General features: G+C 42.7%; 1 protein-coding gene across 1 annotated transcript in view; it reads left to right on the forward strand.

Annotated features, from left to right (window-relative positions):
• DNAAF9 (dynein axonemal assembly factor 9) overlaps positions 1–13,843 on the forward strand; it is a 199,675-nt gene that overhangs the window by 82,151 nt on the left and 103,681 nt on the right. The window contains exons 14-18 of the mRNA XM_077478035.1: positions 3,594–3,670; positions 4,705–4,749; positions 4,838–4,883; positions 9,452–9,563; positions 13,759–13,829. Coding sequence (XP_077334161.1) covers positions 3,594–3,670; positions 4,705–4,749; positions 4,838–4,883; positions 9,452–9,563; positions 13,759–13,829 — 351 coding nt within the window. The remainder of the gene's footprint in view (positions 1–3,593; positions 3,671–4,704; positions 4,750–4,837; positions 4,884–9,451; positions 9,564–13,758; positions 13,830–13,843) is intronic.

Below are 13,843 nucleotides of genomic sequence, written 5' to 3' on the forward strand. Positions count from 1 at the left end.
ATAATTGATCCTGACTTGGGCATCTGGATATTTCTCTTTGTAATCTCTGGAAGGGATTTTCAGCTTTTGGTAATGCCTTTGGTAACAGGTAAAACAAGAAGTGGTATGTTCTACAAAAAAAAACTGTGGACTGGCAACCCTGGCTGTATCCCATGCTCATTTACTAAGCAGCCATAACGGTTTGTGACTGATGACACGGTCAATTTGTCAAGCTGGAGTGAAAAGAGTGACTGGCAGATATAACAGATCAAATTTTTCCAAGATCATTGCTTCATAAGTTGCCCCCTTGTTCTTCTGATTCTGGGGTCCTTAAAGTTGAATTATTAATCCTAGCTATACTGGCCCAGAACTAGGGAAGAGAAAGGCAACTCCTACCCCTCCTAGACTTTACTATCAATTTCCATGTCAGATGGCCAGCTTTGTTTAGGAGGGGATATACAGGTGACCCTGAGAATCCAAAACGAGGAGCTTGAGACGATACAGGAATTTCTGATCAGCCGGCTCAGACTTCCTTGATCAGTAAGGCATTTTTGGGACAAAGGGTACCTATTTTACTCCCCTTAATCAAACTATTGATTGGTGGTTATATGTTATGTTGTCCCTGTCTACTGTCCATCAGAGTTTTACAGATAAGCAAGGGAAGAATAGTGCTGTTCACTGATATATGTAGTACATCTGGTAGATAAAATAGTTTAGAGGCAAGAGGGTATAGGCACACGTAGAGATGACTGGCCAGTCAATGTGGGCATTAAATTAAGTAAGGGAATGAAGCGTAAGAGACCCTCAAAAATGCCCAGCGCAAGAGAAGCGCTATAAAATATATGAACCGTAGGTGTGGTTCCGCCTATACTGAGCCCCTAGCTTAATGGTTAAAGTGGACAGGGGTCCACAATGGGTAACTGGGTTAACACCCTAAAGCCCACAGGTACTAAGAATCAGCAGTAAACGGCTAGAGAAACAGGATGGCTCAAGGGTGACAAATAAGACAGGGACATTTTGATGTTAAAGTAAAATATTAAATATTAAAAGCCAGCATCTATAAATACTACAGCTGCTGACTTTTAATAAATGGACACTCACCTGTCCCCGGGTCCAGCGATGCCGGCAGCCGAGGCCGATCGATCTCTCGGCTGCTGCCGCCACCATTCTAGGTGAGGGAATCAGGAAGTGAAGCGAATCGGCTTCACTTCCCGGTTCCCTACTGCGCATGTGCAAGTCGTGCAGCGCAATAGGAATTGTCCGCGCTGCCTCTGGGACCCGTGTGTGTCCCAGCAGGCAGCGTGGCAGGACAGGAAGAGGCATAGACTCCCACGGGAGTCTATGCCCGGAAGTGGGTGAAAATACCTGTCTTTGACAGGTATCTCCTCCCCTCCCCCCTGAAAGGTGCCAATTGTGACACCGGAGGGGGGGAGGGTTCCGATCAGCGGAAGTTCCACTTTAGGGTGGAACCCCGCTTTAAGTTGTGGGATTAATTTGGGGTCAGGCGCTACAAATAGTAAAGTCAAAACCGAGAAATGAGAGTTAAAACTGAATACTTTAGATGTTGTCGGAGAGGGAAGATGGGATGAGCACTGTGGCTGCCCGTCTGATCATAGAATCATAGAAGCTAGAGTATGTGAAGTATGGGATTACAATACATGGGATGCAAAGGATAGCAGAACAAAATAAAGAAAGCAGAATTTAACCACTTCAGCCCGGAAGATTTGGCTGCTGAATGACCAGGCCATTTTTTGTGATTCAGCTCTGCGTCGCTTTAGCTGATAATTGCGCGATCGTGCAATGTTTTACCCAAATAAAATTGACATCCTTTTTTTCCTACAAATAGAGCTTTCTTTTGGTGGTATTTGATCACCTCTGCGTTTTTTATTTTTTGCGCTATAAACAAAAAAAAGAGCGACAATTTTGAAGAAAAAAAACAATATTTACTTTTTGCTATAATATCCCCCAAAAATATATAAAAATCCAAATTTTCCCTCAATTTAGGCCGATATGTATTCTTCTACATATTTTTCGTAAAAATTGCAATAACCGTAGATTGGTTTGCTCAAAATTTATAGCGTCTACTAAATAGGGGATAGTTTTATGGCATTTTTATTTATTAAATTTTTTTTATTCGGCGATCTGCCATTTTTATCATGACTGCAACATTATGACAGACACATCGGACACTTTTGACACTATTTTGGGAGCGGCGGGGGGTGGCACCTCTACCACCGCTGATAACGGTGATCTTGCAACAAACCCGCCAAGGTGACCACCATTATCGTAAACAGGACCGCCTCCTGTAAAGAGGGATATCTGGGTTGTGCGCTTGATGGATTCTGCTCTGTTTGAAAGGGGCCTTAAAGTGATTGTAATTCTTTGGTTTAAAAAAACAAAAAAAACAAAAACCTGTTATACTTACCTTCTCTGTGCAAGGGTTTTGCACAGAGCGGCCCCTTTCCTCCTCTTCTGGGGTCCTTCCATGGCGTTCCTGGCTCCTTACCACATCGATTGCCCCCACGGCAAAGGACTTCCCTGGGGACACTCGTGCGGGTGAAGGATGTGCCTGGTTTCGAGAGCAAATCAGACTGAAGTGATTGTAATCTTCTTTGTACTTTTGCTTCCTTTCTTTTCATTTAAAGGATATGTAAAGGTGTATTAAAAAAAAAAAAAAAGTCATACTGGCCTCATTTATGCAGTTGGTTTTGCACAGAGTGGCCCCCGATCCTCCTCTTCTGGGGTCCCTCAGTGGTGCTCCTCTTCTCGAGTGACATGTTGGGGAGCCGCTCTCCCTCAGAGCACCCATGCGGGCGCGCTTCTGTGTCCTGCTGCTGCATCCATTGACACAGACAGCAGGGCTCGACCCCACCGCCCATCTCCCGCGTAATTGGATTTGATTGACAGCAGTGGGAGCCAATTACTGCGCAGCCATCAAGCTATCCAATTAGAACCCGAGACAGTGGGTGTGCTCGTCCCTGGCGATGGAAAGATTGGTTTCAGGTAGGTAAAAGGGGGACTCTGGGGGGCAGCTACACTAAAGGAGGTTTTTCACCTTAATGCATTAAGGTGAAATACCCAGAGGGTTTACAACCCCTTTAAGCTTTTGCCATAAAACCTGTTTTTTATGCACAACTGCACCAGATTTTGCACCCTCCGCTTTTAGTAAATCAACCCCAATGTGTTGGGTGGTTGTCAGTCCAGCAAAGCCTAGTATACAATATTAGAAAATCGGACAAACGATCGTTTTTCCGTGTCCTTGAAAACGAGAATGACGAAAAAGGTGCAAAAATGCTCAATTTCCACGTATGTAGTGCTGGTCTATGTCTAGTCTATTGTCGTGCTTTGTTTCCTATCGTGCAGATTTGCTCATTTTGATTTTTATAGGATGAATACAGAACTAATTAAAGAAAATGGACATTATGATGACTAGCAAGACATTTTTTCCAACGTGTTCCTTTCAGAAATTTTCATTTTGAAAAGTTCATATTTTCTCTTGAAAGCAGTGTATGATCAGACAGAAAATTGAACGGTTGTTGCGAATACGGATGCTCTCATCATGATTTTCTCTGTGGATGAAGTCACTGATTTTCTTTATTTCTTCTTTCTTGCAGGCTAAGGAAGTAGCAGAACACAATTTCGGGATGTCGCTGGACTCCTTTAATCTTGTTCAATTGAGAACGGCTTTGAGGTTAGCCTGACATTTTCTTTGTTTTTAGCAGAAAGCTTTCCTGGGAATACAGATCAGAGGGAAATGGTGCCGTGCTGGCTGGGGCCTGTAATCAACTGAGGAGGGGAGTGCACATTAAATATAGCACATTGTCATTCTGTGAAATGAACTCTTTAGGGGGAACGAATACTGTGTTTTTTTTTTATCACCAAGTTGAAAGGAGTCCGCCTTTTAAAGCCCAACTCCGTGCAGCTGAAAAAATGACCCTTGCAGTGACACCTAACAGCCCCTCGCACCCCAACCTACTTTAATTTAACCACTTCAGCTCCGGAAGGTTTTACCCACTTCCTGACCGGGCCATTTTTTGTGATACGGCACTGCGTCGCTTTAACTGATAATTGCGCCGTCGTACGAAGCGTACCCAAATACATTTGAGGAATGGGAGTTAGGTATCTGCCATATGTGATGTTGAGCCTCCATGTTTAAAAAAACAGAAATCCATTTATTTGGAAAGGAGCAGCCCTAAGACAATTAGGCTGGGGAGGGAACTGCTAGATGATTCTGGACATCCTCCAGCCAGGAAATGAGGCAGGCATCTAAATTGCTGCAGCTTCTAATACGCACTGTGAGCTCACAGTGTGCTGTGACATCAGGGTAAGCAATGTCGGCGCAGGAGAGGAGCCGGTAAAATTGTGCAAGACTGAAGGTAAGTTCAAGTTTTGACCAGAGTGTAATGAGGCCCTTTGTCAGGTTTGAATTGCTTTCTGTGTCCTCTTTGGTTAGATTTTCCTTCACTTTTCTGCTGTCACCAGGACAGGAAGTGGTGTTCAATCTCTCTCATAAGGGAACAGACATCAAGTAAAAATCTGACAGAGTGTCTAACCCTTCCCGACTCCATCTAAATCTGAAAATATAGTGTGCGGACGGGGTTCCACTGTAAATTGGCGACATTTTTTTATTTTTTGCGATTAAGGTTCTGTTGATGAGATTAACGCTGTGAATGATAAACAAAGATCAATGATTTCTAAGTGGTGTCAATGATGGTTTTCTTCCAGGTCCAAAGTATCATTTCAGATTGAAGCTGTGAATAGTCTGGGCAGGTAATGTATTTCTATTAGTTCTCTCTAGTCTTGTCCTGCAGACAGATATACCCGGACTTAGTCCTGTTATATTCTTTCTATCTTTCAGAACGGTACCTTTAGACCATGAAGATAGCACACATTTAATTAAGACTGTAAGTAAACAAGGGTCCTGACATGAAACTTTGTCTTTTTTTTTTTTTTTTTATATTAATAGCACAGGGGCTTTTATATGGGGGTAGGCTTACACCTTGGGGGTATGGTGGCCCAGTGCTGAGGGAGGTATTGGACTTTCTTTGGATAAATGAAAATAAAATAAATTTGTCAGCATTTTTTTAACTTGAAATCAAAGTGGAGAAATAGATCCAGCATTGTGCACGAGAGCAGCGGCTCTCTTGGCTCTCTCCCTCCTCCTAGGCTCAGAGACAGCAGCTGGAGCCGTTGGCTCTCACTGCTGTCAATCACAACCAGTGAGGAGGTGGCAGGGCCGAACCGCACACTGTGTCAATAGGGGCACAGCATGTGACTCAGGAGCGAGTCTGCATGAGTGCCCCCAAAGCAAGCGCCTTTATATGGTTGGCACTCAGCAGGGGAGTAGCCAGGAGCACTGGTGGGGGAACCCAGAATAGGAGGCTTGGGCTGCTCTGTGCAAAACCATTACACAGAGCAGGTAAGTATAATGTTTGTTATTTATAAAAAAAAAAAAAAAAAAAGGGTTTACAAAAACAAAGCTATTTCAGGTTTTCTCCACCCACACCAGCTTCTATTTTAGAAACTGACGCAGGGTCTGCCTCTAATAATTAACAAAGGGGTTGCAGCACTTTTCAGTATAGAAGGGTTGTGAACTGTACAGGATGTGAACTGTCAGCAGGCAGCACACATTTCTCTCCCTGCTTGTGCAGTGATTACACTATATGAGCAGAGCATGTTTGATATGTGATGAATGTATTTAGACAATCCCTAGTTAAATGTAATGCAGAGGAATATTTGGTCATGGGACTTTGAATGAGGCGTGTCACAAATGAAATAAATAAATAACATAAAAGTGGTACATGAGTAAACATATTTATTTTACAAGTTGAAACTTTTCATTATCTCAAGGTACAAAATACAATTTAGTATGGAAATAGAGCCCAAGAAGGCCATGCTAAGCTGACACATGAAAAATTCAACTTACGAGGTTGAGGGCATGATGTGAACTCTACGCAAGTTTCGTGGATTTGTCAGGTCATCAGGAGTACAATACCAAAAATATATATGGATCTAAATGAAAAATATTATATTTTGTAAAGATTGCTTAGGTTGGACAAAAAGAAATAAGTAAATAAATTCTCAGAAAAAAGCAAAGAATCTAATACCCGCATGCTGGCTCAGAAGGTTGGCCCAGCTACTGACGGGGAAAAACGGAGGACGCCAGATGCAGTGCTAGGTCCGGGGCTGAGACGGGGGGCACCCCGCACAATAAAAGGGAGCAGCGATGAACCGAACCAGATGACCATGAAGTGATAATATGAAGTGAAAGGTGGGAGGACACAACCGATGCACACTTGATCTAAAAATATAAATGTGCAAGTGTAAAAAAAAGTAACGAATAAATGTGACGAGGTGCCTATATCTAAAGATGTGTCCTATCCCAAGTGAAAAAGTGCCCCACTGCATAGGTATGAAATACCCAGGGTAATAACACCCACAATAAGTGTGTGTTGGTAAATGAGCAATGTAAAAAAACAGGGTGACGTAATGGGTACAATAGGTAGTATTATTTAAGGGTGGTTACAGATTCCCTCTATCTATTGCACCTATGTATTAATGTGTCTAATCCCCTAGTTAGCTAATATATTAAAACTCTGGTCACATGTTACTGTTGATATCACAATAATACAAGGTTAGCTATGAGACCAAGCACACGGCTTAATAAAAAAAAAGTCTTATTTCTTTCCCAAGAAAATAGGAAAACGCTAACATAAAATACTAAGGAAAGACATTACAAACATATACCAACACAACACATAATATCAGAATATCAAAGATACTTATCACAATGCTTTCCTCAAAGCTTTGTATCATCAGGCTGGGCTCAGATGGCAAAGAGGGTTGTGGCTCAGGCCCAAGCCAAGAGCGATGAGGGTAGAGACAGAGCCATGCGGCTCAGAGGGCCACCAGCGAAAAGGGACAAATTCCCTCCTGTGTGCCCTTTTTACACATTCATCCAGACCCATTCGTAACCACCCTCACTAGCCTCCTGTCCAATGATCTAGTGCCAAGAGGTAGTCCTTTTAATATCTTATATTACTGTCTGTCCTGCTGTATTGGCCTCTAAGGGCAGCATTGTCCATGTATCATGTCTCTGTATTTTAGGTCAATCTTCAATCTTAGCTGGCCCTTTGATCTTCTGTAGCAGGACATTCATCAATCATCTTGTCAGCTATGATCCCTTTCAAGTTTGTGTTATAGCAACAGACAGTCTGGAGCCAAGAGCTGTTCAAAGACATTCCAGACCGCTCCCAGGATAGCAAATGCTTGGTTGTATCAACCAGAAAGAAACTCGGACCTTTACCCTTTAAAGCCATGGGACTGCAAGTATCAGCATGGCTGATCTTTTGGAATAGCAAACAGATATGTATAAACTCCATAAATATGACATTAGACCATGTTGCCTTTCAACACGGGCAAACCAGTGGCCAATGAAAAATGCTAAAAGGGAGAAAAAAAGTGAACAAAATTTTTATTCTACAACAAACGCTTACTCGTGTAATTGCCTAGGTGAACAAAAATCAGAATGTCTCTGCGGTGGAGACATGAGGAGTGAAATGCTGGACAGTCCACGCTAAAAATACCCAAGATGGTGGTGGGCGGGTACCCACCAATGCCATGCAGATGCGAACGGGGAAGGAGGAAGGCAAAATAGTGGATCACAAAGCCGGTGTGAGCACCGTATGTGAGTCCACAGCCATCCTGTCCTTGGCGCCTGATGGAAGAACAAAGGCCCTTGCATCACAGCGCCAGGTGAACGCCACGAGCAGACCAATCCACAAAACGTGTGTAGAGTTCACATCATGCCCTCAACCGCTTGCTTTGCATAAGGAACACTCATTATGTACCTGTGTGGGCAAACATTATGTACTTATCTCTATGACTCAAGTTTCATTTTTCATGTGTCAGCTTAGCATGGCCTTCTTGGGCTCTATTTCCATACCAATTGTATTTTGTACCTTGGGATAATGAAATGTTTCAACTTGTAATATAAATATTTTACTTGTGTATCCTTTTTATGTTATTTTCATTGTTACTTTTTCATTTGTGACACGCCTCATTCAAAGTCCCATGACCAATTCTCTGCATTTCATGTAACTAGGGATGGAGGCTTTCCACAGTGCTTATGTCAGGTCACACTCGGTTTTTATTTGTATTTAGACAATATTTACATATCCTGGATTTCAGCTTTAACATTTTTTCCATTTTGCCGTACAGGCAAAACTGGACTATTCACATCAGTCAATGACCATATAATGTCTCTTCCGCAATATTTCACAAACATGAAAATGCAAATATTTGTGGGTCAGATGCCAAAGTAAAGTAGGTTCTTGGTTGTGGGAAGAAATGAGAGCAAGCAGACCTGATCTATGCAAACATGAGATGTACAAACTCCATGCTGACATACTGTAGTCCTTGGTGGGAAATGAACTTGGAGCATGAACGTATGAAAACGTATTAAAGCAATAATGTTTTCTTCTTTTAATTTGTTTTTTGTGCAATAGGAAAAGAACAATGGGTCGTTTGTCCCTGTGTACATTTGCTCCATGCGAATGGGGGCTAACTCAATTGTCATTAGGTTATGCTCTCTCCAGGTTGAATCTTCATTCATAAAGAAAAGTGTAGTCCAGGAAAATACTATGTTGTGGCCACTAGATGGTGCTGACGATCAAAGTTTAAAAAAAAGATTATTTCCTATGATCATCAGCTCCATCTAGTGTCCATAGTGCAGTATTTTCTTGATTCAAGCTGCTCTGTATGCATGAATAACTTTTAACAAGAGAGAAAATATCCCGTTAACATTTTGATTTCACTCTTTTTTGCACAGATTGAATGTAGATGCAGTTTCTTAGAAGGAATAGCTCTTAAATACTCTATAAATACACCCCACTGTGTTTTGTTTGAGAAAACTGTGTTATGAGCCGGAAAGGCGTTTCTCTGTAATGCAAAATGCTTCCCTACACAGTGTCAGCGGTCAGTTGTGCTTTCATCTTCAAGCTGTCTAGGAGAGATGAAATCTGATTGGGACATTTGATGGGTGAAGCCCATTGTGCACTATAAGGCCCCTTTCGCACGGGGCAGACTGCGGCTGTGATCCGCTTGCTCAGCAGGGAATCTCTCCGCTGATCCCCGCTGAGCAGGCGGATGACAGGTCTGTGTCCGCTCCACTCATGCAGACTGCTCTGTTCTATGGGTGGCCAGATGTAAACGGACAGCCTGTCTGTTTACATCCGACTAGCATCCGATCCGCTGGATGGAAGGGGAGCGTCTATTTTTGGCAGGTCTGATTGGATGTAGTGGGGTGGAAACTAACACATCCGTTTTACATCTGCCGCTCCATAGAGAAGAATGGAGGTATTGATGGGGTCCACCTGAAAAACAGCCCAGGCAGACCCAATCAGAACATCTGTGTGAATGGGGCCTAACAAGTGATGCTTCCCCACTGACCTGTCACATGATTATCTTTCAGGCCTCCATGGCGGTGTATGACATTCCCGACCTGCAGGGGGCGAGAGGAAATCTGGGGTCCGTGGTCTTTTCTGAATCTTTCCTCAAGTCTGAGATACATGTTAGAGACAAAGGTATGTCATTTGGTCTCACGTTGGTAATATTTTTCCTAAGCTCCATGATTGCTTTAATAGATATATCCATAAAATAAGCCTCGGTGGGTATCGCACTAGAAGACGTTAGGCGGGGATTGAGGGGACATCACAAAATGAACAAGAGCTCTCACTTTAAAAGATGGAAATCCTGGGTTTTGGATTGAAAATAAAGTTAACTTGGAGGTGATTTTTAAAGTGTTACTAAACCCAGCACCCTGTATTCACTATATCCGATCTCTCACAGTACACAGAATATGGAAATGTAATTATTTTAGTAAATATAAACTGCTAAATACCTTTTATCATCAGCAGTATATAGCAGTCTTGTGACTTCTATTAGTGTCTGGTTAAAGCTGGTAGGAGGAGTTTGAGCTGATTGGCATTGGGCTGATCACATGCACTGTCCCAAAAAAAAAAAAACTCTAGCAATATACACCAAACTGAGCATGTGCAGAGTGCCGCCTCGGGCTCAGTTTTGTCGGCAGATGGATTGGGGACAGTAAAAGGAGAGGATCAGAGAAGACAGGATCAAACAGCCTTTTTACACAATGCAGAGTATTTACCCCTTAGGTTCCACAGGGAGTATAACAAGTATGTTTTACTGCATATACAGACTGATTTCACTGTTGTGGGTTTAGTAGCACTTTAATGAATGAATATAGACCATTGGTTTCCAACGTAAAAAGGCCCCAATTGTATCTACAAGTAGAATAAAGGGCTGTATCTAAATTGCCGTTCTTCTACACACCCCTGTACTGCCACTCTATCACCATCTCAATTTGCTCTGAGCTGAACCCCCCAATTTAGTGTCAGTAACGGCAATAAAAAAAAAACCTCCATTGGTGACAGTGGTAATAAAACCCCCTCATTCATTGAAATCAGTGGCAATAATAGCTCCCCCTTCAGTTGTGAGTGGTAATGATGATAATTCCCCCCCCCCAGTTGGTGTCAATGGTAATAGTAATTCCCCTGACCATCATTGGAGTCAGTGGTAATAATAACACATCTCAGGAGCACCTAGCACAAATCTCTCCCCCCAAACCCCCCACCTAGCACAAATCTCCCCCACCTAGCACAAATGCACATGTCCCTGTCCCCTCATTCCTCATTCTAGCACATATTTCCACTTATTACCCTTCCTAGCACAAACGGCATGTTACAGGAGTAGTGAGGAGGTGCAGGCTCTCTGTGCCCATCCCCTCCCCATAAACATTGTACCCACGCCCACTGCAAGTCCAGACAGGAGAAGTGTCAGCGAGTAGAGAGCTGGAATAAGAGAGCTCCTCCATACAGTACACTCCCCCCCCCCCCCCCCCCCCCCCCCAGATCTGCCCATGTGCAGACGGGCACCTCTCTAGGAAGGCATGTTTTTCTTCCAAGGATTGTACAAAGGACAAGGAGTCCCTGTGTATAGATGAAGGACAATTCTACTATCCGTATAGGACGAAATAAGATTAATTAGCCCCCCACCTGCCAGACATACATGCAGCATGTTGGGGAGCTTTAACGCCATCTGCTGGCTAAATGTAGGTGGTTGTGTGCATACGGAGTTCTTCTTTAATTTTGCACTTTTTCTAGAAGCGTCTATTGAGATTTACAGGGAACAGTGTGTGGAATGTTGGAGATTTCCATTCTCTGTGATCTGTAATCTCAGAGGACATTTTCCTCCTCCGAGGGAATGGAGAGGCCGTATTTATATCTGGGGGGTGTGAATGTTTATTCTGGTGCTGCCTTTTGAAGCGGCTAACCGCCCCGGTTTATTTCCAGTGGATTACAGACAAATAAACATGGAAGTAGGAATCCAAATAAAAGGACGGCCCGGTTATGAAATAATTATACACTGATTGTTTGTTTTTTCTTTTGGTTACATCAGAGGATAAAGGAAAGCCTAGATGTGTGGGAAATGTGGTGAATGTAACACAACACAAGTCATTGTAGAAACATCCTCCGTGTTATCGAATCCTCGGTGTCATGTACTATGACTGGGACATGTCATCTCATGTCATTGGAACTAGGACAGGTGTACACTATATTGTCAAAAGTATTGGGACGCCTGCCTTTACCTGCACATGACCTTTAATGGCATCCCAGTCTTAGTCCTTAGGGTTCAATATTGAGTTGGTCCACCCTTTGTAGTTATAACGGCTTCAACTCTTCTGGGAAGGCTGTCCACAATGTTTAGGAGTGTGTCTATGGGAATGTTTGACCATTCTTCCAGAAGAGCCTCTGTGAGGTCAGGCACTGATGTTGGACAAGAAGGCCTGGCTCACAGTCTCCGCTCTAATTCATCCCAAAGGTTTTCTGTCGGGTTGAGGTCAGGACTCTGTCCAGGCCAGTTAAGTTCCTCCATCCCCAAACTCGCTCATCCATGTCTTTATGGACCTTGCTTTGTGCACTGGTGCAAATCATTTGGTGGGGGGTTGTTTTTCAGGGGTTGGGCTTGGCATCTTAGTTCCAGTGAAGGGAACTCTTAATCATTTAAGCCCCGGAAGAATTTACCCCCTTCCTGACCGGAGCACTTTTTGCGATTCGGCACTGCGTCTATTTAACTGAGAATTCCGCTGCCTTCCGACGTTACGCCCAAACAAAATTGATGTCCTTTTTTCCCCCACAAATAGAGCTTTCTTTTGGTGTTATTTGATCACCTCTGCGTTTTTTATTTTTTGTGCTATAAACAAAAAAAGAGCGACAATTTTGAAAAAAAGCATTATTTTTAACTTTTTGCTATAATGAATATCCCCCATAAATATATATATATATATATATATATATATATATATATATATATATATATATATATATATATATATATATAATTTTTTTTTTTTTTCCCCCTCCGTTTAGGTCGATAAGTATTCGTCTACATATTTTTGGTAAAAAAAAAACGCAATAAGCGATTTATTGATAGGTTTGCGCAAAAGTTATAGCGTTTACAAAATAGGGGATAGTTTTATGGCATTTTTATTAATATATATATATATATATATATATATATATATATATATATATATATATATATATATATATATATATATAAAATCTCATTTTAAAATGGTGGCAATCAGCGATTTTTATTATGACTGCGACATTATGGCAGACACATCGGACATTTTTGACACATTTTTGGGACCATTGTCATTTATACAGCAATCGGTGCTATACAAATGCACTGATTCCTGTGTAAATGACACTGGCAGTGAAGGGGTTAAGCATGTCCTAGGGGTGTATCCCTAACTGGGGGGCGAGGCTGTGTGTGACACGTCACTGATCTCTCCTCCGATCACACGGAGCAGAGATCAGTGACACTGTCACTAGGCAGATTGGGGAGATGCTTGTTTACATTAGCATCTCCCCATTCTTCCTCCCTGTGAGGTGATCGTGGGTATCCCTGCGGCGATCAAGTCTGCGGGACCTGCAACGCGACTCGCTGCGCGCCCCCGCTGGCCGCCTCTTAAAGGGCAACTTACAGGTACGTGATTCTGCCTGTACGATCCTTTCTGCCGATGTATATCGGCCTGAGGCGGTCAGCAAGCGGTTAAAGAGGAAGTAAACCTTAAGGGTTTTACTTCTTTTTTTTTTTTTTCCCCTGCAATGTAAAAGCATAATGGGCTAGTATGCACTTACCTGCAAACGAAGCCCGCGTTTTCCCTGCTGGTGGCCACGTCCATCTTCACCCCTCTTCCTTCCGGGACCGCGGACTCCGGCTCTGCGACTCGGAGTCAGTCACGGCACTTGCTAGTGAAGAAACGGCACGGAGGGCGTCGGCGCAAGCGTATATATGGTAAATATCTCCTAAACTGTGCACGTTTATGAGATATTTCCAGTACCTACAGGTAAGCCTTGTTATAGGCTTACCTGTAGGTACAAATGGTGTAACTAGGTTTACAACCTCTTTAAAGGTTTTTCACCTTAATGCATTCGGGTGAAAAACCTTCTGTAGTGCAGCAGCCCCCAGAAGAGGCCGATACCAGGGGTCATATTCGGCTACGTTTACACTGTTTACGTGTAAAAAAAAAAATGTCACGATGTCTTAATGATTGCAAAGCTGCCTTTATCTGTGTTTTTATATCTGCTTGGAGTTCAGCATTAAGGTTTCTAAAAAAAAAAAAAAAAGTGATGAGATCCTTTGCATTTCTTCATTCTCATTAAATTTCTGCCTTTTTTTTGTTTTCAGATGGAGAGATCACATCAGACAATAGATATGTCATTCTTACTGCTTCTATTCCCCGTTTTATCTCCTGGCTGGTAAGTACTGGGTG

The sequence above is a fragment of the Lithobates pipiens genome, unplaced genomic scaffold (genome assembly GCF_037356315.1).
Source record: "Lithobates pipiens isolate NorthernLeopardFrog02 unplaced genomic scaffold, aLitPip1_a1.2 Scaffold_13, whole genome shotgun sequence".
NCBI classification, from domain to species: domain Eukaryota; kingdom Metazoa; phylum Chordata; class Amphibia; order Anura; family Ranidae; genus Lithobates; species Lithobates pipiens.